General features: G+C 32.5%; 1 protein-coding gene and 1 long non-coding RNA gene across 3 annotated transcripts; one reads left to right on the forward strand and one right to left on the reverse strand.

Moving 5' to 3' along the window:
• The first annotated feature begins 12,886 nt into the window (after positions 1-12,886).
• LOC107482734 (KH domain-containing protein At1g09660/At1g09670) lies at positions 12,887-17,036 on the forward strand. Of its 2 annotated transcripts, none has more exons than XM_016103293.3 (8): positions 12,887-13,035; positions 13,186-13,335; positions 14,004-14,089; positions 14,481-14,620; positions 15,569-15,703; positions 15,789-15,908; positions 16,209-16,352; positions 16,435-17,036. In XM_016103293.3, the coding sequence occupies exons 2-8, from the start codon at positions 13,229-13,231 to the stop codon at positions 16,591-16,593; spliced, it is 891 nt and encodes a 296-aa protein (XP_015958779.1). In that variant the 5' UTR covers positions 12,887-13,035; positions 13,186-13,228; the 3' UTR covers positions 16,594-17,036. The 2 variants fall into 2 exon arrangements, with proteins under 2 accessions (XP_015958779.1, XP_015958780.1); XM_016103294.3 differs by having other exon boundaries at positions 15,792-15,908.
• A 1,579-nt stretch (positions 17,037-18,615) lies between these two features.
• On the reverse strand, positions 18,616-20,761 carry LOC107482733 (uncharacterized). The gene is made up of 3 exons (XR_001590752.3): positions 20,450-20,761; positions 19,426-19,696; positions 18,616-18,955 (listed from the first exon to the last, which is right to left on the reverse strand). It is a non-coding gene; the product is annotated as an uncharacterized LOC107482733 (long non-coding RNA).
• Between the last annotated feature and the right edge of the window lie 461 nt (positions 20,762-21,222).

Raw genomic sequence — 21,222 nt, forward strand, 5'->3', positions numbered from 1 at the left:
TCATATATTGCGAGTTTCGAATCAGTTCCTTGGGAATACCTACAAGAAACAATAAAAAATCAAGAGGATGAGGTTTAATTTGATAAAATTTTTTGAAGAGGTGTTTATATTTTTTAAAAGTATAAATTTTTTATTTTGTATTTGATAAATAAAAAAGATTATATGTTTGTATTTGTAGTTTTAAAAAGATAAAAGTACTTTTGAAAGTATTTAAGATAAAGCTTTTTAAAGTTAATTTATACTTTTTAAAATTTAAAAGTATAATATAACTTCATATGTTAACTAATATTTAAATTTAATACTTATATTTATGTCTATTATAATATTTTTAAATTTTAAAAATGATTTTATTAAAGATAATTGATATTATTTATGTTTATTAAAAATTATTTTTAATTTAATTTATTAAATATAAATGTTACCATTTTTAAAAAGTAAAAGTTGTTACAAGAGAATGAGCTGAGAAAAAATTCATACCTAATCTTATATTACTAGTTACAGTTGATTTTTTTGGAATAGTTATTAACCTTGGGAACCAACTTCCAATGATAACGGCTAAGATATATATGTATGGGAAGAATGTCACATACTCGCACGTGATTTGGTGTTTCAAAATTATATAGAATTTTATTAAAAGAAAGAGAAAATTTTTTTAACTTTGTATATAGAATTTAGTGTTTTGTAATTAAGAAGAAAGAGAAAAATAAGCATTAATGTTCTATTTGCGACTTTGGACTTTTTTATTTTATTGTTCTAATTTGAGTTTATTTTATTTTTGGGTGATATCAAATTATTACAAAATCATGACAAAAATAAAAAGAAATCAAAATTTAAAAAATTAAAAGGGCAAAATATTTTTTTAGTATTAATATTTTAAAAGACTAAAATATATTTTAATATTAAATTTATTTTATTTAATTAAAAAAACACAAATATTCTTTTATTAATGTTATTTAAATGTATTAAAACAAAAAGACAACATATTAAAAAGGATAATAAAAAAACTCTGCCATTAGTTACTTAAAAACATTTATAAATTTAACTTTAATTTTAAAAATATAAATTTATATGAATACTTTATAACGTAAACTAAATACTTCGTATAAAAAAATAAATTTAATTATTGTTCTTTTTTTTTTAATTTTAAAAATTAATTATCTTAAGCATTTTGTATCTTAATTTTAATTATTTATATTTAGCTCATTCCATTATACTCAAATTTTATTTTTATTATACTATACATACTAAAATACATTTATGCTATGATTTTTTTTCTATGTTCTGTATCTTCTTATTTAAATATCATTTCATAAAAGTAAACATAAATATAATAAAAAATTTATTTATTTAAGTATTATAAAGAGAATATTATTTACAAAAATAAAAATTATTCTTAAAATTATTATTGAAATTTAAAGAAAAAATTACACATGATTTAAGTAATATATGCCTTTTTTTTTAGGTAAAGCATCGGGACTAAGAGTCCAAAAAGAATTACAAAAATAAAATTAATATACGGTAGAAATTCCTACAATCATCATTTAAAATGAGCTATAAAATGGATGAGAGGAGATTCACAAATTAAAACCTTGGGAGACCCTTAAGATTCACAAATTAAAATATATAGATAACTCTATTGCCTTTTTATGACAGATGTGCCTGAATCTTCCACTCTCTATTTATTAGAAAGGACAAAATACAAGATTGAGACAAAAATATTTTTTTTGAAAAGAAATATAGGAATCATCACTAATTTTATTGCAAAAAATAAATAAAAACTTTAAATTTTAAAAAATATATTTTTTAAAATTTAAAATTCGAACTAACTTCGTTATCTTATATTAAAAAACAATATATAATTTATATAATTTTTATCTAACTTTAATCAAATTTCAACCATCATTTACTTATTTTTTTTTTTTATTCTTATCTTTTTATTGCAAAAACTTATTTTTTAGAAATCTAATTATAATTCAGTATTCAAATCAATGTAATATGATATAACTGATTTAAATTTAGTCACAAAAATATATTTACTTGATCCATTTTAAATCGATCAAATTTAATCGGTTTAATTATCACTTTTTTCTAAATTCAACCCAAATCTATCCGATTACATCCTAACTTCATGAATTAAATGATAATACCTAAAATGACAAAAGAAGACTAATCTAACATGCGGCTTTCATGATATCTTGAACTGAATTTGCAATGGATTGAGCCAAATTATTGTTTCAGTGGCTTGAAGTGATTGGATGGCATTTTGGGCTTGTGGAACTGGACATTGTTTGCAAAAATTTTTGCAAATTGTTCGGCCTCAATTTCACCAAATTTTTTCATTTGTGTCCAATCATAATTTTCCTTCAATACAAAAAAAAAAAAAAATTCAATATACACTCGTTAATACAATACTTTCATGTCATGTGTACTAATTAAAATAATACTGCACAAATAAAATAATAAAAGTTATAATATTTGTGTTTATTACAAAATACAAGATTTTCATACTATTGTTAAAAAAAATTATTTTTATTAATTAACATTTTGATGACAGTGATAGCATTAAAAATATATTTATCTACATAAATATGTTGGAATATTTATGCTTATTACAATAAAAAATAGTAAATAGTTAAATTTATCTATAAAAAATTATTTATTTTTTAAATTATTTTTCAAAAATTTTTAATTAAATTTATCTTTTAAATATTTTAAGTTAGTTACATTAGTTTTTCTGTAGATTTGGATCCTCTAAATTTTGAATTTTCATTTTAGAGGATAAAGTATGATCTCTCACACTTGAATGGTTTTTCTCTCATATTTTCTCTTGGTCCCACCTATAAAATAAATGGCCAAAGATCACACTTTACCCTCTAAAGTAAAATTCAAAATTTATAGAATTCAAATCCTTCTTTTGTCACTATGATTACTAATAACAATAAAATTTGTTAATATGACACGTTAAGTAACACCATAATACACACATGACAGATGTAATTGGTTACTACTTACTAACATGATTAATTTATGAAATTAGATTAAATCAACTAAAAATTAAAGGTTTTCAAAGCCTCAAAATCTCTCTCAATTTAAAATTAATTTGATATAATTTCGTAAACTTAGATTCGTTATTTAGTACATGTACAAACTTTCCCATATTATGAGTTTGGCTTGAGAAGTGAAATTCTCTTATTGAGGTATATGTCATTGGCTTGTGTCTCCACAGGGTGTTTTATAAATCCTGTTAAATTAGTAAATAATTAGTGAATAAATTAGTTTTTAATAAGAAAGATTAGAAATGTGAATATTATATCAAATTAGGATATAACTCATCGAAACGAGAATTTTGACACTAATTTCGAAAAAAATATCTAAAATTAAACCGAGTGGGCCGAACCAGTTGAACTGGGCCCAAACCAGGTCGTGGGCCCAACTGGATCAGCCTTTTAAAAGAACCCACGTCCTCCTCTTCCCCATTTCAGCAACGTTGAAGCCACAGGGAAAAGGAGAGAAAGGAATCCTGTAACCCTGGTGAATTCCAACTAACGTAAATCCTTCGTCCGAGTTTCGATCGCAGCACCGTTTGTGGCCATGCGTCCACCGCATCGAACTCTACGTTTCTAACAGAACAATTTTATAGGTAAGCCATTAATTATTCTCAGCCACTCTTTTCTCCCAATTTTCGGAGAATTGGAAGAGATGTTGAATTTTTTTTATTTTTGATGTTTTAGGATCCAATTAGCTTGAGAAAAATATTCACTCTTGCTTATGTGAAGCTTGGGTATGGTAAGGATATAATAATTCTATCTAAATATTCTGAATTTGTGTTTTGGAAATTAAATTGGGTATATATATGTGTTATGAATGTGTATTAGGTTGTGAATAAATAATTGGAGCTTGAAATTGTGAATACCGAAACTTGGAGGAAGCTGTGCAGCTGAGGTTTTAGGGCTGTGATTGGTTTTAATTAAATTGCCTTGATCCTTACGTAGAAATCGACCAAGGTATGGTTTATGTTTCTTGTATTTAATATATAATGTTTTGTAAAAATTTATGCTAGATGGCCATATGATAAGTTTGAAGGAATGTGTATATAATTATTACTTAACATCTTGTAAATTAGTCGGTTTGGTTTGGTGTAAGTGTGAATTGAATAGCTTGTTGATTATGGATTTGAGAATGTAAGTTTATAGTTGATGATGCTTGATGAATTAGTGGTGATTTGGCGAATTTGTTGATGATTTGAAATATGATTATTGTGATCATTGTCATGGTAATGAGGAAAGGTATATGGTGTTGAAGTGAAAGGTTTGAAAGTGTTTAAAATGAAACTTTGAATTGAAAATGAGGTTTGGAAGAGAACGGCAAAATTTTGGTTTTGGATTGAACTTCGACGGGATATAATTTGGTTTCTAAAACCCCAAATTGATTTTAACTTATTTTAAATGAAAATTGGATTCGTGAAGTTTATGCCGTCCGAAGAACGGAAGAAAATCGATTTAAAACGATTGAGTTATGCTCGTCAGAAGTTTGGATGTGGAATATGTAACTTTGCTGCTAATTTACCATGGATTTGCAGCTTTCTGGTTGATCTGCCAATTTTTTTTAAGAAACATACGTCCACGCGTACGTGTGGGGATGGGATTTTGGCTGCGCGAGCGCGAGGAACCCTACGCGTACACGTGACATGAGGTACTTCCTTACGCGTACGCGTGACAAGGGGACGTGTGCGCGAGTTGCAATTTTTACACGTCCACGCATACGCGTGACACCTATTACAGCAAACATGGTTTTCAACATTTTAAACTGTATTTTAAATTTCTAAACCTCTATTTTCATTGCTTTAGTCACTAATAATAGTGTTAAACCTGATAATCAGATGAAGTTAGGAAATGGAGATAACTTGGAAGTGAAGTAAAGCGAAAAAGTGATGAGTTGACTATGAAATGTTACGGATGATCATGTATGATACTTGGCTTGATAATCAAATGAACGATCATGTATGATATTTGGCCTGAATGATTAAATGATCTGGGATACAAGTTTTCCTAGGTAAAGTACCCTGACTTGCCACCACGTGTACCAGGTTGAAAATTTGATACTCTGTTGACCTTATGACGTAAGGGTGACCGGGCACTTATAAATTTTTGAGAATGTTAACCCCATTGAGCAATGTTAATTATTTGAGAAAAAGCTATGCATAGACTATTGAGCAATATATCTTATTACTTAAATTATTCCTTTGTGTATCCTGGAGCTATCTACAAGGTTTTATATATATTATTATGTCTTGTTCTATCCGTACCTATATGTTTAGTTATCGTGTGTGAACGCTTTTCGTTTCGTAATTCCACTTTATGCAATTCGAGCTTTTATTCCTTCATCGGGTCGGACCGGAGGTGAACACTGTAACACCCTACCACACTGGGCTTTACGCTTAAGCTGTAAAACAGAGGTAGTGTGGTATTACGACCTCTAAAACATAATGTATACATATGATAGGAGAAAGGTTGTAATATACAATGAGCCTTGAAGAATAGATGAAGCAAAAGTCGCGAAATAAAAGCGTAGCGCTCAAGAAATGAGTTAACTTGCGTGTTAAGAAAACTATAACTGTTGAACATAAGATAATAGATGTAGGAATAGAGTGCCAAATATACAAAATAACAAGCTCCTAACTCAGCCCGCGAAACCAAGGCTGACCGAAGAATATTTACACATATATACATACATATCCAAAATCCAGATATACATAAACAAAACCCTGTCTCTCCATAAACCTCTAAGAGGATCAAAAGAATAAGTTTTGCGGAGAGGAAGCTAAGTGTGTATATATATATAGTTTAAAACAATAACAACTTATCTCTCAAAGTTTTCAGGAATAAAGCCTCTAAGGCAACACAGTAAAATATACAAAAGACAAGAGAAAAACTACAGCATAAGTAAAGTAGAATAAAACATGAGAAAGATCATCCTCCGCTCTGTCACCATATCCACAAACTTACCGTGGTGGGTTGCGACCTGCATTTGAAAAACAACAACAATATATGGTATGAGAATTGGAGGTTCTCAGTATGGTAACAGTGCCTCATATATAAGACGTAAGGTTCCGGGACGCTAAAGACTGTTGAGTTAAGAAATTAATTAATAGAATTGATGATGACAAACATTTGATTAGTGGGCTAATCACCCAATTAGTTTTGATTACTTTTTATAAGTGATGTAGGCTAAAAACAAGTGTTGCAGCAGCCCAACATCAAACAAAAGATATCAGCTAATGGGCTGAATGGTAAGTAAAAAATAAAGACAAGCCCATGTCGTTCATCTCAAGTAAAATTCATCAAAGAAGCAAAGCAATGCACCAACAGGCTGAAGTAGAGAAGAACCCGATCCAAGCCCGAAATTGATTTTCAATTTCCCACCATCTTGCCTTACCAGAAGCAACATTCCTCTCCTCTCTAATCAAGTCACATCAAGGCTTCAGAAAAGTAAGAAAGAGAAAGAGAGAGAGCTTCTTCCATAAGCCTTTCACCGAAGAAGAGAGAAAGAGAAAGATTAAGCTAGAAAGGAAAATATCAAATCCCCCAGATCAAACCAAATCTAGCTTTGATTAAAGGTAACCCATTTCCTCTTACATGCATCAAATCTTCATCTCTACTTTCCAACACTCTGCTCTATCCAAAATGGGATACAAGGGAAAGATGATTTCTGTTATTCTCTGCTGTGTATCTACGGTCTTAAACAAGACTTGGGGACCAAGTTAGTTTTCAAGGGCTCAGATCAAATTGACCATTGGAAGAATTCTATGGTTGCTGTTTTATGACTTTCGACCAAGATGAGGAAGTCAGAAGGAGATTTTATATTTTGAGGATTATTGAGAAAAAGTGAATCTGTGGGTTGGTGAAGCTCAAAGCTCAAGGTGTTGACCTAGGAAGAAGAACCAAGCAACATGCAAGGAGATAAGAAGAAGCTTGCTGTTCATTCAAAGGTAAGGAGAGAAAACCAGAGAGTGAGAACAGTGTTCTGTGAAGAAGTTTCTCTACTTGGATAATGCTTTCTTTCAAAGAAGCATTCGGCCAATACTGAAGAACTGCATCTGAGGTTTGCGAATCTGGTTTTGCACATAGCAAAGAGGCTGCTGATGAAATCAATCTCCTTCGTGTCTTACTGATTGTAATGTACTTTTCTAAGTTTATATTTCTGTAATTTCTTGAGAGAAAAGGTATTGTGAGAAAGCTTAAGAAAAAACCATGAGTGAAAAAAGGCTGAAAGAAACACTTGAGAGAAATGCCTAGAGTTATTTTCTGATTTCTTTAGGTTAGCTAAGTGTCTTGTATCTTGTACCTGTTTTGGTATCCCTTTCTTAGTTGGGTCAGCACTAAGAGGAATAGTTAGGTATTAGCATAGCCAATGTCAAGTTAGGTTAGAACTTGAGTGTGAAAGAATTGGGTCAATCTTGTAAAATTGGTGTATGTAATACTGTTAATTATAGTGAATTCTTCCATAATTGTGGAGGAGACTGGATGTAGGTTGCATAGTACAAGGCAACTGAACCAGGATACATGCTGGTGTTAGCTTTTCTCTTCTCTGCTGAGTTCTATTTTTTGATATTCATGAGACAAAAATAAATTGTCTCATAAATTTTTGCTGCTGAATTCAAACAGAATCAGAATTGTAATTTTGTTTAAAAGGGTCATAACAGCAACTTAAAAGGAATGCATAGATTCAATCCCCCTTCTCTAAGCCTACCACAACCTTCAAAGACAATCCTAGAACTTCACACTGATACAGATATTCAAGGTTAAAAAAATAAATCACTGAAACATAAACCATAAACAGTGTTATCTAAACTTAGGGAGATTTTTAACTAATACTAATCACACCGCTGTATCCCACAACCTTCACTAACCTAACCTCCGTGTGATCCCATCGCCACCGCCTATCGAACCTCTTCAATTCCAGCAGAAAACACAGGTAATGCAAACAAGTAAAGTACATGTACAGCAAATAGAACAATTAGCAAGTAAACATGTGATTAATTTAGGCATAACAGAAATTAAGCAAAGAACTCAAAGAGGTAGAAGATGCATATGATGAATGTCTTTTCTATTGGCTCTGATATCACTTGTCAGTCCATAAATGTTAATCCGACACATCCTCCCGGATGTAGCTTTCCTGTCACGCCCAGAGATATAGCTCTGCATATTCATGCAACAGAAAAATCTGTTATGCTGGACATATAAGCTCCGCACACTCATGCAGTAGGGAGTCTGCTACGCCAGAGATATAGGCTCTGCACACTCATGCGGCAAGGAAGGAAACAATAATAACTGTCTCATCATAAATCATTCCAAAGATATAATGTTGGGAACACTCTTGCAACAGAAAAATTACCACGCCGGAGATATAGACTCCCTACACTCATGCAGCAGAAAAACTGCCACGCCGGGGATATAGGCTCCACATACTCATGCAATAGAAAAACTGTCACGTCGGAGATATAGGCTCCACACACTCCCATATAATCCAATAATTTCATCATTCCTTTCCAAGTTCTCAACTCATCATAACCATCATCGATTTCCAATTTCTCAATTTCATCATAAGTATTCCCATTTCTCAAAAATCTCTTCAACCATATACTTCACAACTCAGCCTTCACCAATTCAAGCTAGGATTTACACGGACCATCCAAACCTATGTCACCGGCTCTAAACTCATAACTAAAATACCCTTTTTTATTTCTTTATTGTTTTCTTCCTTGATCCAAAACCCTAAAAATGGCAAAAAGGTTTTAAACAAGTAATACGGAAGATTGCAAGCTTGCCGGAGAAGATAAAACGGTTAAAAATAAGGTTTTTATTGAAAATAGGACAGTGTGCATACGCATAGGGTTGTGCATATGCACGCCCAGAAGAGTTTTTTCAGCTTGTGCGTACACATGATGTTGTGCGTACGCACAATATCCGAATTTCACAGAATGTGTGTGCGCACTAGAGTGTGCGAGCGCTCTCAACAGAAGGCATATCCCTCTGTGTGCGTCCGCACCAGAATTGTGCGTACGCACGTTTTCTGAAAATCACAGGGTGTGCGTGCACACAAGGGTATGCGTACGCACAAATAAAAATGTGGCCCCTATTCAAAGCACGCGCACAGCAGTGTGTGTGCACACACAAACCAGAACCTACAATTTCAGCAACATCACATAAATCATATTTTTAACACTAACTTCCAACGATCATATCTTTTTCTACAGAATTTCGATTTATATAAAATCTATACCATTTTAAAGCTCTTTGAATTATCTTTAATTTGATATAAAATTTAATAAATTTGAAAAACTGTAGCTCAATATATGATCCGCCAAAGTTGGCCTAAAACCCATTTTTACCAAAAACCTTAAAGACTCAATTTCACCAAATCTCTCAATTCCAAAACCAATTATTTACAACCCAACAATACCAAAATCACTCAAGAATCCATACCAAATATTTCTCAACCATATCAATCATTCAATTATCTAAATCATTTAATACTCACTTCATCCAACTCTAAATTCAACCTAAGTTCACATCAAATTTCCTCCACCACCATTCAATTTCAACACTAACCATAAGATTCAAAATCCAAAAAGACACCAAACTTTGAATCTTCCAAATTCACAAGTTTCATTCATTTCAACCATACCAAAACTCAATCTTACTCATTCCTACCCATTACCAATGGCACTTCTATCATTATTCAACCACACCATACTTAAAGCATTTAGTTTCAAATCCTCTATTTCTCCCGCAATTTCATTCACAAACCTCCATTCTCATCAACCATCCATCCAACATCAATAAATCACATACACATCATTCCAAACCATCACAAATATTATACATTTACTTATTACCATAAATTTTCATAATCCTTGTGATTCCTCATTATAACCAATCACCATCAATACTCACCGATACTAATAATTTCCAACAATCATCATCAACCACAATAATCAATAACAATCAACAATTAACATCAATTCAATCCTATCCTAAGGTCTACTAGCCTAAGTGTCTAAAAACATTATATATTACATAAAAAAAACCGAAATCATACTTTGGTTGATTCTCAAAATGCACCACACACCAAAACGAAGCCAACAAGCGCGATCCAAAGCCTCAAACCAACTCCAACAAACACCAAAACTTAATCTAACATCATAAAATATACTAACATCAAACCTAAGGTTTATAAAATAACTAAACACAAGGATTTAGTGAGACCTTATCTTACTCAACAAGATTAGGGGAAAAACCTAACAATATTCTAATGCTAGATCACCCATAAACAAACAAAATCACAAAATCTACTCAAAAACCATAACAAAAAATGCACAAAAGCTAGGGTAGGAAACTGGAGTTTGAGTTTTAAAATCTTACCAACAATACTTTATTAGAAATGACGGGCTCGACGAGAGCTTTGCGTGGTCACAAATGGCTTGTCAATCGGAACTCCGGATCAAAAGTTATGAAATTTTGAAGGAGGAGGTGAATAGTAAAACCCCTCTTCTCCTCTCTTCCCTTACCAGCGCCCCTTTTCTTATTTTGGGTAAAAATGAGCTGAAATGCTCGTTTAATGAGCATATATATGTTGGGCCTTGGGTTCAATTTAGATCCGGTCCAATCCGTTAGCGTTTTAGGTCCATTTGCTTTACTTTGGGCCAAAACCTTTAAGATTAGTGTCCGGTTTTCGATTCTAAATTATTTTTGTCTTTTCAAAACAATAAATTTAATTTTCAAAATCTCATTTTCCAAAATACGCGGTACTGAACAGACTAGAGTCGGCACTGCCGGCTTAAGCACCAATACGCATTTTTATAAAAAAAATTTCGAAAAAGATACATTTTCCAATTCAAAAAAATTCTTTGAAATTAAATTTCACCTTTTTATTTTCAAAATATTATTTCTTTATTTTCGAATCAACTACGGGCAGTTAAAAATTATTATTTTGTTAAAACAGTTATACGTGAAAATTATGGTTCTTACATAAGTATTGTTTTGATCCCTAAGATTTAGGATCAATATCAAAATCGTCCCTAACCTTATTTTGGATTTAAATTCGTCCCTAACATTTTATTTAATATTAAAATCGTTCTTTTGACTATTTTACCCTTCTTTCACTAAACCTACACTCTCTCCTCTCTAACTCCAAACCCTATCTTCTTTACTCCACCGTCACAACACACACAGCTTCTTCTTCTCCATCACTGTAACACCATAACTTTTAGTATCTCATGATCGTACTAAAAGTTCGAGTGCTACTTACCTCTATTCCTTTATTTATATACTATGTTTATTTAATATTGAGCATTCACGAATATGAACTGAAACTCTTATTAAGAAAACGAAAGGTCTTTACTTTAAAACCAAAACCATACCTTGACCGATTAAGAATTTTAAAGTAAAGACCTTTCATTTTCTTAATAAGAATTTCAATTTGTATTCGCGAATGCTCAATATTAAATAAACGTAGTATAAATAAAAGAATAGAGGTAAGTAAAGCTCAAACTTTTAGTACGATCATGAGATATTAAAAGTTAGGGTGTTACAATCACACACAACCATTCTTCTTCACCTCGACGGTGCGGCGACCTCCAAGTGCAGCAACGGCCAACGACCTCCACCTCGACGGCGCGACAATCTCCAAGAGCAGCAACAGCCAACGGTGACCTCCAAGAGCAGTGGCGGCGACCTCCTTGCTTTTTATAAGATATAGTTTCATTCTTTTTGTTTTTTTAAAAAATATGAAACTGTTGTTGTTGTTAGATTTAAAGAATTTGATGTTATTCATCACAATTCCTAATTCTCTAATTTTTGTTGTTGGTTTTGTTTTTGTTCTTATTTCTAGATTACTGTTGTATTTTTTTGTTTTTGAATTTCTTGTTTTTATCTAATTTTTGTTATTGTTCTTGGTAATTAAATTTATAGATTTTTGGTTATTTTAATTATAGATGAATTTGGGTATTTTTAATTCTTGTAATTGAATTTTGTTAATTGTATTTAAAGATTTGAAGTTTTGAGTTTTGTTAATGGAAGAAGAATTTGTTCTTCTGGAAGAAGAAGAACAAGAAAAGTGGAATGGTGGAAAAAGGGATATTTTTGTCATTAAAAAAATTATTTAAAAAGACAATTTTAATACGAAATAAAACGTTAGAGACGATTTTAATTTTGACCCTAAATCTTAGGGACGAAAACAATACTTATCCTTTTTAAATACTATAATTTTACAAAGTTAAAAAGAAATATTTTATTTTATCGTTTATTAACATAAACATATTAATATTTATTATATTTTCTAAAATTTATATTCAATCTCTAACTATTTAAATAATTAATCTAATTATTTAAACAATTAAAAATTTTATTAAATTAATGATTTGAAATTATAAAAAATAGAGAAAAATTTTAAATATTTCTGACAATTATTTTGAAAGACAACGAATCTTTTAATAAAAAAAAATATCCAACCCATCTTCTGATATTTATTTTTATGGGATTGATTAATCATGTGGTAATATTTTTTTTATATTTTTGTTGACACAAGAATTAATCAACTCCATAAAAATAAAATTCAAAAGTTGAATTTAACATTTTCTTTTGTTGAGGACCTCGTAATTCTTGCGAAGTAATTATTAAAGGTCGAATTGAGTATTTACTCTAAAAAATACTTTATTTTTTGAACAAATAGCAAAAGACTGTAAAGGATATTTAGTTTTGAGGGATGAAAATTAAATGGCGCACACACACGTGACACATGCTATGATGAGTGGGGAAAAAATGAAAACAGCGGAAGGCAAATAGAGAAGATTGGGAATGCGGTAAAAGATTGGAGAGTGAAGAGTGAATGAGTTGAGAAGTGAGTTGGTAAGTGATGCTGTGAAATGAAATATAAAAGGCCCACCACTCCCATCCCTACCTTCCCCTCTTACTCTCTTCTCTCTTGCCGCTGCCGCTTCTCCTCCTCCTCCCCCTCCTAAGGGCTTTGCCAACGGTAACCGTCAACCTCGTCCCTTCTCCTTTTCTTTATTTCTTTTAATTTCGTCACGCGGAATTCGTGTCCACTTTCCCCTATGGTTTGTTATGTAACTAACTAACTAACTGAGCAACTAACTGAGGTGTGTGGATTGACTTTGAGGTGCAGAGAGAGAGAGAAAGAAAGAAAGAAAGAAAAAGAGTGAGAGTAGATGGCAGAGAGGATCCCATCTGGGAGTTATTTTCAGTACCCTCCTCCAGCAGTTCCTCCGTCTCCAATTAGGTCATCATCTTCTTCCATTCCTTCAGATCGAGAGAGGTAAGCTTCCATCTTCATTTTCTTTCTTTCATCCACCACATTAATCTTATTTTAAAATCTGCAATTCAAACAAGGCTGCTCTGTGTGCCTTCACTGTTAATGTTGCAATTCGCATCACGGATAGAGTAGAACATAAATTTGCTTCACTTGAGTGACTTGACGGTAATTGCCATGGCTTAATCTTCTACTAACTATTCAACAGCTCCTGTTGTTGGGGATTCACTAATATAAAGCATGAGCCTAGACTGAGTCTTGGATTGGAGTCACTATTCACTAATTGCCATGGCTTAATCTTCCATACACTTCCTTGGCACATCTTTTTTGCCCGTTTTACCTGTTCCATTTGATCTTTGGGGTGTAGGAGCGATTATTCTTGCTTCTGCAAGTCTAAAAGTGACTATTACTTGTTTATGAATGGTGTGTTTGGAAAACTTATCCAAACAGGTTGCAAAAACTCAAGGAGAAGAAAAACAAGTAGGTTACTAACTTAATTGGGTTGCATAAACAAATACGCTCAATGTCAGTTTGTGAATCAATGAGATCCAATGTTTAATTAAATTGTATTGATAATAATGGTCGGAATGGTCGTAATTTGTAATTCTCAAGTATAATCTACTTCTGCATTGTGCGGCCGTATGGATGCATAATTAATTGCTGAGAAATTGCAGATATTTGTCTGAATTACTGGCAGAGAGGCAAAAGTTGGGACCATTTGTGCAAGTTCTGCCACAATGTACAAGGCTCTTGACTCAAGGTTTAAAAATCACCTAACCATTCCTATAGCAGTAGTTTCTTTGGTTTCTAATTTATAGATATCTTCACAATATGATATTGTCATGACTCCTTGATCCCAAATAGTTACTTCTATAACAATGTGAATAATATCTTAACAATAGTAAAGGGAAAGATAGATAAGTAACCAACCATGAAATCATGAATGATAGAAGCGATCAAATCGTTTGCTAGGATTGTTAGTTTCATGTCTATTTGGTGTTTCCATGTAAACAATCACTCTTTAGTGTCATTTATTTGTGCATACTATTCATTTGCTAAACTTGGTGGCTTCCTTAAAAGAGCCCTGCTTATACCACTTTTGCTGTTGTAAGTTTTTCTAGTTTATCTCAATATGTACTGTGGCATTACAGAAATCAGACGGATATCAGGCTTCAATCAAGGTTTCATGGATCATGAAAGACTTGAGCCAGATAGTCCATTTAGATCCTTAAGTCATCATCCAATTAGTAGGCCTACGGATCTGGAGGGATGGCCTACCATACCAATAGAGGTACTGCTTAGTCATTGATGCTAGTAATGTCAATCAAATAATTCTCGAGTCTTATTATTTCACTGCTATAATGCGTATCTCCTTTATGCATTTTTAATTGATATTTTACTGTACCTGTGCTTTTTAAATGAGCTTACTTAATATATAAAGCTGGAATTCAACTTCGAAGCTTATTTTTGAGAAACGTGTTTCATGCATTCGAATGCACTAGTGCAACTTGTTTGTGTGCATTTCATCACTGAAAGCTTCAAGATCGTGCCATTTTGGTGCATGACATGTCAAAGAACTGGGAAGTCGGTACTTTGATGGGCATTATTTTAAATTTCTTGGTTATTCCACATTTAATCTGTATTAGAAATCAGAAGCGTATGTTTTTCATTTCTCTTAATCTGCCTAGGACCAGCCCATATACTTTCAATCAGCTAGGTAACAGTTAGAACAAACTCACTGTAGCTGTTTCGCTAGATTTTGGCTCCATTTTCATGTCTTTTTGGTTACCACATGATGGAATCATATCACATATGCATATATCCCTTATGCACTGAAGCTTAAAATAAGTTTTTGTTTTTGTTTTATTTTTTATTTTATCATGCTCATTACATGATTGGATGGATAGTTCCGGCAGTCTGCTAGAGATGGGAAATCAGGAAGCATGTAACTAAACTGATGAATATGGATATGAGATGTCAAATTTGTGCAGAATCTCAGCAGTTAGCTTTCTGCACGACCTCTACTCGCAGTCAAACATTAATCAAGGAGTGCAAAAATCTCAGATTCTTTGGCTTATTAACTGAAATGCTAAATTTCTTGTAAATGGGCAATTAACAGTGTGATGACAATTTTTTTGGAATTGTGAGGGAACTTGGTAGCAAGTCAGATTGGGCTGTTATCACAATTTTAATTATAAAATAGGGAGTGCTCAACAATGTGAATTTGTTGCAAGTGCAGGACAATGGAAATCTCCAAAGAATGGCATCATTTCAAACACCACCAATGGGTTGGCCAGGAGCGCAAGGAGTTCCTGCTACACCTGTAGTTAAGAGAGTTATCAGACTTGATGTCCCCGTAGACAAATATCCAAATGTAAGTCAAATGTTCTTCAGTTTTTGCTTACCAGTTTGCAATTTCTTTTCTATATCAATTAATAGTTTCTTGATTAAAATCTCAGCAGTATAATTTCGTTGGCCGAATTCTGGGGCCTCGTGGGAACTCGTTGAAAAGAGTAGAAGCCATGACAGAATGTAGGGTTTACATCAGGGGCTGTGGCTCTGTGAAGGATTCTATCAAGGTAAAGTTGGTATAACTGTGTTTTGCTCTGAGTTGATTCTTTTCTCAGTTGTTTCACCTTGGTATCTTGCATTTGACGTTCCTCCCCCAATTTACGCTATTCCTAGCACTATTCTTTTGAGCTTTCATAGTAAGGGTGTGAAAATTTGTAGTCGGGTGAAAATATGTTAGATTAGATTCATGAGAATTCACATGGATCTATTACACAAAAGATTCACCTGCTAACTAAAACACCACCATTTAAGTAAAAGGGATCACACACAGTATGCCATTTTTCTTGATTTACAACTTTTCTTCATAGGAAGAGAAGCTTAAAGATAAACCTGGATATGAGCATCTTAAAGAGCCATTGCATGTTTTGGTGGAGGCAGAGTTTCCAGAAGATATAATTGATAATCGCTTGGATCATGCTGTGAGGATACTCGAAAATCTTTTGAAGCCAGTGGTATAAATACATTTCTTATAGTTGATCACTTTAATTGTGCCTCGCTCTCTGTGTCTCATGCTAACCATTGCTAACCTGCCAGGATGAATCCCTGGATCACTATAAGAAGCAGCAATTGAGGGAGTTAGCCATGCTCAATGGTACTTTGAGGGAGGAAAGTCCAAGCATGAGTCCAAGCATGAGTCCGAGCATGTCGCCTTTTAACAGTACTGGAATGAAGCGAGCCAAAACAGGAAGATGACCCCGACATGATGACTATGGATCATGACCCTACAGTTTTCTCAATCTAAATTATTAGCATCTGATCTCTTAGAGTTTTTGTGATGGCCTTTTCAGTGTTATTCACCGGAGACACCTTCGGGGTTGAGCCTCCTCAAGCAGCTTGTTGGGATGACAGATGGTTTTTCCACTCAATTTAATTGACCATTTCACCTTGGCTTCTATTCTTTCGTGTATTAACCTCTAGAACATTGACCCTCATTTTGCTGTTGTGTATTAACTAATTTGCAGGTGCTATTCCATAGATTCCCCTTCCCCTCTTTCTTTTGCTTTATTTGTTTTTTTTCCCCCTTCAATTTGTCAGATCATTAGATTACATACTATGCCTATTTATAAATATGCATGGTATTGAGTATTGACTCTCAAACTAAATAAAACAAGTGGAGTGTTTTGATTGTATTGCAATTGCAACATGTTTTTTTTTTTTTTTTGACATCTGCTTTGTAATTGTAAGTTTATTTATGCTATGAATTACGATGGCCAAGTGGTGTACTGAGAGTCGCTTAAGCACGTATGGCAATTAGTAGTCGATCTTGGTTATCACATGTTTGGACTAATTTTAGTCTACTTCTCTAATACCATTTATGTAATGGTGATTTTCTATATTTTAATGGTTTATATCATTTTTTATCTTTTGTTCTTGCGAAGGCTTTCAAATTCTTTGTTTTAAAGTTGTTTGAACGAATAATTTTTTAACAAGGAACAAATGGAATAAATCAAAAGGATATTTGAATTTGGTCTCATTTTTATCCAATTCTATTTTGTTGCTTCCCAACTAAATTTGTATGTTGATGCAGTCTAAAAAGAGAATGCGAAGAGAACTTTTGAGAACAGGTGAATGTGGGGAAGACACGGATGTGAGTGAATTCCCAATCTCCCACACAAGAAAGTGCAAATGTATAAATTTACATAAAACCATGAGAAAAAATGTGGTAGAAAAAAAAAATCTGACTGAAGGGTAGCAGTTAAACTGCATAATACATCAAAATATTTAAAAATTAAAATAAATTTATAGATTTTAACAGTAACCTACTATCTATCCTTATCTCTTTGAATATATTTTCAGCTGAGACTATTCACGTTTGTTTGCTCAGCAAGACTTTTAGAACCATTGCCAGGTTCTACATACATGGACAAAGTTGGGTCTTTCTTATCTCTCAAAAGTCAAAACAACGCCAACTTTCAAAGTGAACTCTCACTAACGATACAATTCCACCATAGATATGCATTTTTGTCTTAAGACTTGCTCCACTTATGTGTTTGATTGTTGAGTTGTAGAACACATTCATTTTTTACTAGTTTTAGATATATGATCTTTTCTGAATTTGTAAGTGCTGTTTAGCGTCTCATGAAGTTTTCTTTCTTGTCCTAAAAAGAGACGAAGGATGAGTTTACAATGTGAGTATTTAAAAAAAAAAAGAAAGAAAATCAATTATGGTGAATAACTACTCACCAGTCACCATGACAATTGATGTGTTAGTCTCCTAATTTTCTATTGATTAATAGTGTAACGATATTTTGCACTGTGTGAATAAACTACTAGAATGCAGAAACTTTAGTATGCAACACCAATACATAAGGTTAAATTTCTGACCCCGCAAAAAAAAAAAAAGGTTTAATTATTTTGTCGGTCCCTATAATTTTACCATATTTTCAATTAGGTCTCTATACTTTTTTTTCCCAATTAGGTCCTTATACTATATCAGATTTTGTAAGTAAGTCCTTCCCATGACAAAAACGTTGAAATTAATGGAATATTCTATTAAACTATACAAAATATTCAGTAAAGTGTTAGGCATATTCGGTTTGTTTAACAGAATATTCTGTTAATTCCATCGTTTTTGTCACGGTATGAGCTTAATTACAAAATCTGATATGGTATAGGAACTCCATCGAAAAGAAAAAAAGTATAGAGACCTAATTGAAAATTGTGAAACTATAGAAACCGAGAAAATAATTAAACCAAAAAACAAAGGAGACAAGATTCAAGTGAAGCCTGCAGTCTGGAATTTTACCAAAACCTTCAACATGTCAAGACTACAATATCGTACATATAACATATCAACAGATTTCAGATGCACTCTACAAGACTCATCCAATCACTTTCTGCAAAGTTAGCCTTTTTTACCTATACTATTTAGATAAATAAATTCTACGAAAAAATTAAAAAAGAAAAAGAAGGGGAAAAAATCGAATAGCATTACAAACATTGAATTGTGGTCTTCTGCTCTTTCTTCCCCAGCAAGTCCAAACATTGTCATATGCATCTTGGCAAATGGCTATGCAAGGAGCGAAAAATTCACAATAAGCAATCTCACCTAAGCCTGCAATATGAACATTTAAATAGAATCATGACATGATTAGCATCAATGTGTAATGAACAAATAACCCACTCACTCCCTCTCAAGCCTCAAATATATAACTAAATAAACAAAAGCTTAGGAAGTTGTTATTTCTAAACATCGAACAAACTATCTCATTTCCAATTATTAGCACAAAATCAAAATATAAGGAGCATTAAGAATCATTGAAAAGCATTAAACAACAGTAACATTTAGATGCTAAGTAGGCAATAGTCTTCCCAGCTGCATGGATAAGAATTAGGAATAGAATGCTTCAGATAACTTGAAAAGTAAACTTGTTCCATCAACTACCAATGAATCTGGAGAATAATTGTTGCAGAATTGTTATTTTAAAGAGGAGTGGAGTTAATTCTGATCCCCAACAAGTTGGGCCGTATGCCACACCTATATCAAGTTCATATCGTGAGAAATATGAAGGAATAAATACAAACCTGCATTACAATCATGGGAAGATGCAAAATGGCGAAGGTCAGTCTCTTAGGCCAAGCTCAAGTTCTAACTCATCATCCTCTTCAAACAGTTTCAGAAGACGGGCATATTGCTCTTCTCTTTTCTTCTTCCGCCACAATTTGAAAAGTAAAAAGGAAAGCAAAGAAAACACCACAAGCACAATCAATATAATAGCAATCAGAGAACTGGTGCCGCGGACATTTGCTGCTGTCGTTTTATCATCTTTAGAATTAGGTGAATCATCACAAAAGCCTGAGAAGTACACAAACCCAATGGAAAATCATATACTCTAGTCTGTTGTGGAAAAACAAACTGATCATGATTCATGATAGAAAGCAAATTACAGTTGCTATGCTTTGTGCACAACAGGCACACTGAACAACAAACACTATCAAGAAGCGCGAAAAATCCCATCAGATGCACACATACTCGGTTCCCTTTTTGTCTATCACTCAGGAATTTTGGAACATTCATCACTCAATGACAGCAGGGAAGCCCAGTGCCATTGCACAAGCATCTCATGTTAAGCATGGTGAGGACTGCACCCTAAGCGTGTAATATAGGAAATCTAATTTGACACAAGCGGGTGATTCCACTTCTTGAACCCATGACTTTGAGCTCACACGCTCCAAGGGCCAAGGCTACCTTCAGGGTCATTGAGTTATGAATGTACCAAAATTCATGAAATTTCAAACTGACATATTAAAGATCTGGTGCTTATTGCTTCAGACAAATGCATTGAATTGGATATAGATAACAGTAAAAACTAAAAACTGAAAAAGGCATAGCTTCTAAGTCACAATAGAGCGTGAGACTACGATTTTTGTTTTTCCCTTTCCTATATACTATATCACGCATGAATTTCAATTTCTGATAACAAATTTGAGAGAGACATAACAAATGCGAAACTTGAAACAGGTTAAGCCTATACTATTTTGCACTAACCTATGCTATTATGAATGTGCCAAAAAAAAAAATGGTATCTTTGAATTAATGGAAGCGAACCTAGAAAGAATTGGAAAGTGCAGGCAACGAGGAATACGAGGAAACTGTAGGATCTGCTTGTTGGGATCGCAGTCATCTTCAGCATCAGCTTCATCGAAAAAAAGAGAGTGAGATATGATGCGATCTGGTTTCAATCCGAAAAAGAGAAAGATGAAAACGATGAAATATTGAAATGAACTCTGCCAATTTCAATTTGGATTTTTTTTTTGGACTAGAATATTGGGATATTTTTTTTTATATAATAATATTTTGAAGTTGGGATCTTCTTCTACTCGAGCAAGTAGTTACCAACAATGCAGTGAATGCACCGTCAAGTTGATGGCACATTTTTTAAATATAAATATAAAGAATTTAATTTTAATGTATAATTCAATTGTTTTGATATGATTATTTAATTAAATTTATATATCTAGATAAATTTAAAATGAATAATTTATTTTTTATGATGTAATAATACACACTTAGATATATGTATAATTTTTTTACACTACCAATAAATGCAAATTAAATTCAAATATAAATTTCTTTTTTGGTGGCTAAATTCAAATATAAATTATATACATTATCAGTTTATTTAATTATACGAATAAAATATAATATGATAGATGATAATATTTACTTTTAATCTAGTAATAAAATTTTCTTATTTCATCTTTTAAAGTAAAATTCTCAATTTAGATAATCTAAATTCAAAAATTCATTTTAATATAAAAATTGATAAATTTGATTATGAAATTTTATAATTGTAAATTGAATCAATTAATGTCACCTAT

Source organism: Arachis duranensis, chromosome 4 (genome assembly GCF_000817695.3).
Source record: "Arachis duranensis cultivar V14167 chromosome 4, aradu.V14167.gnm2.J7QH, whole genome shotgun sequence".
Lineage (NCBI taxonomy): Eukaryota > Viridiplantae > Streptophyta > Magnoliopsida > Fabales > Fabaceae > Arachis > Arachis duranensis.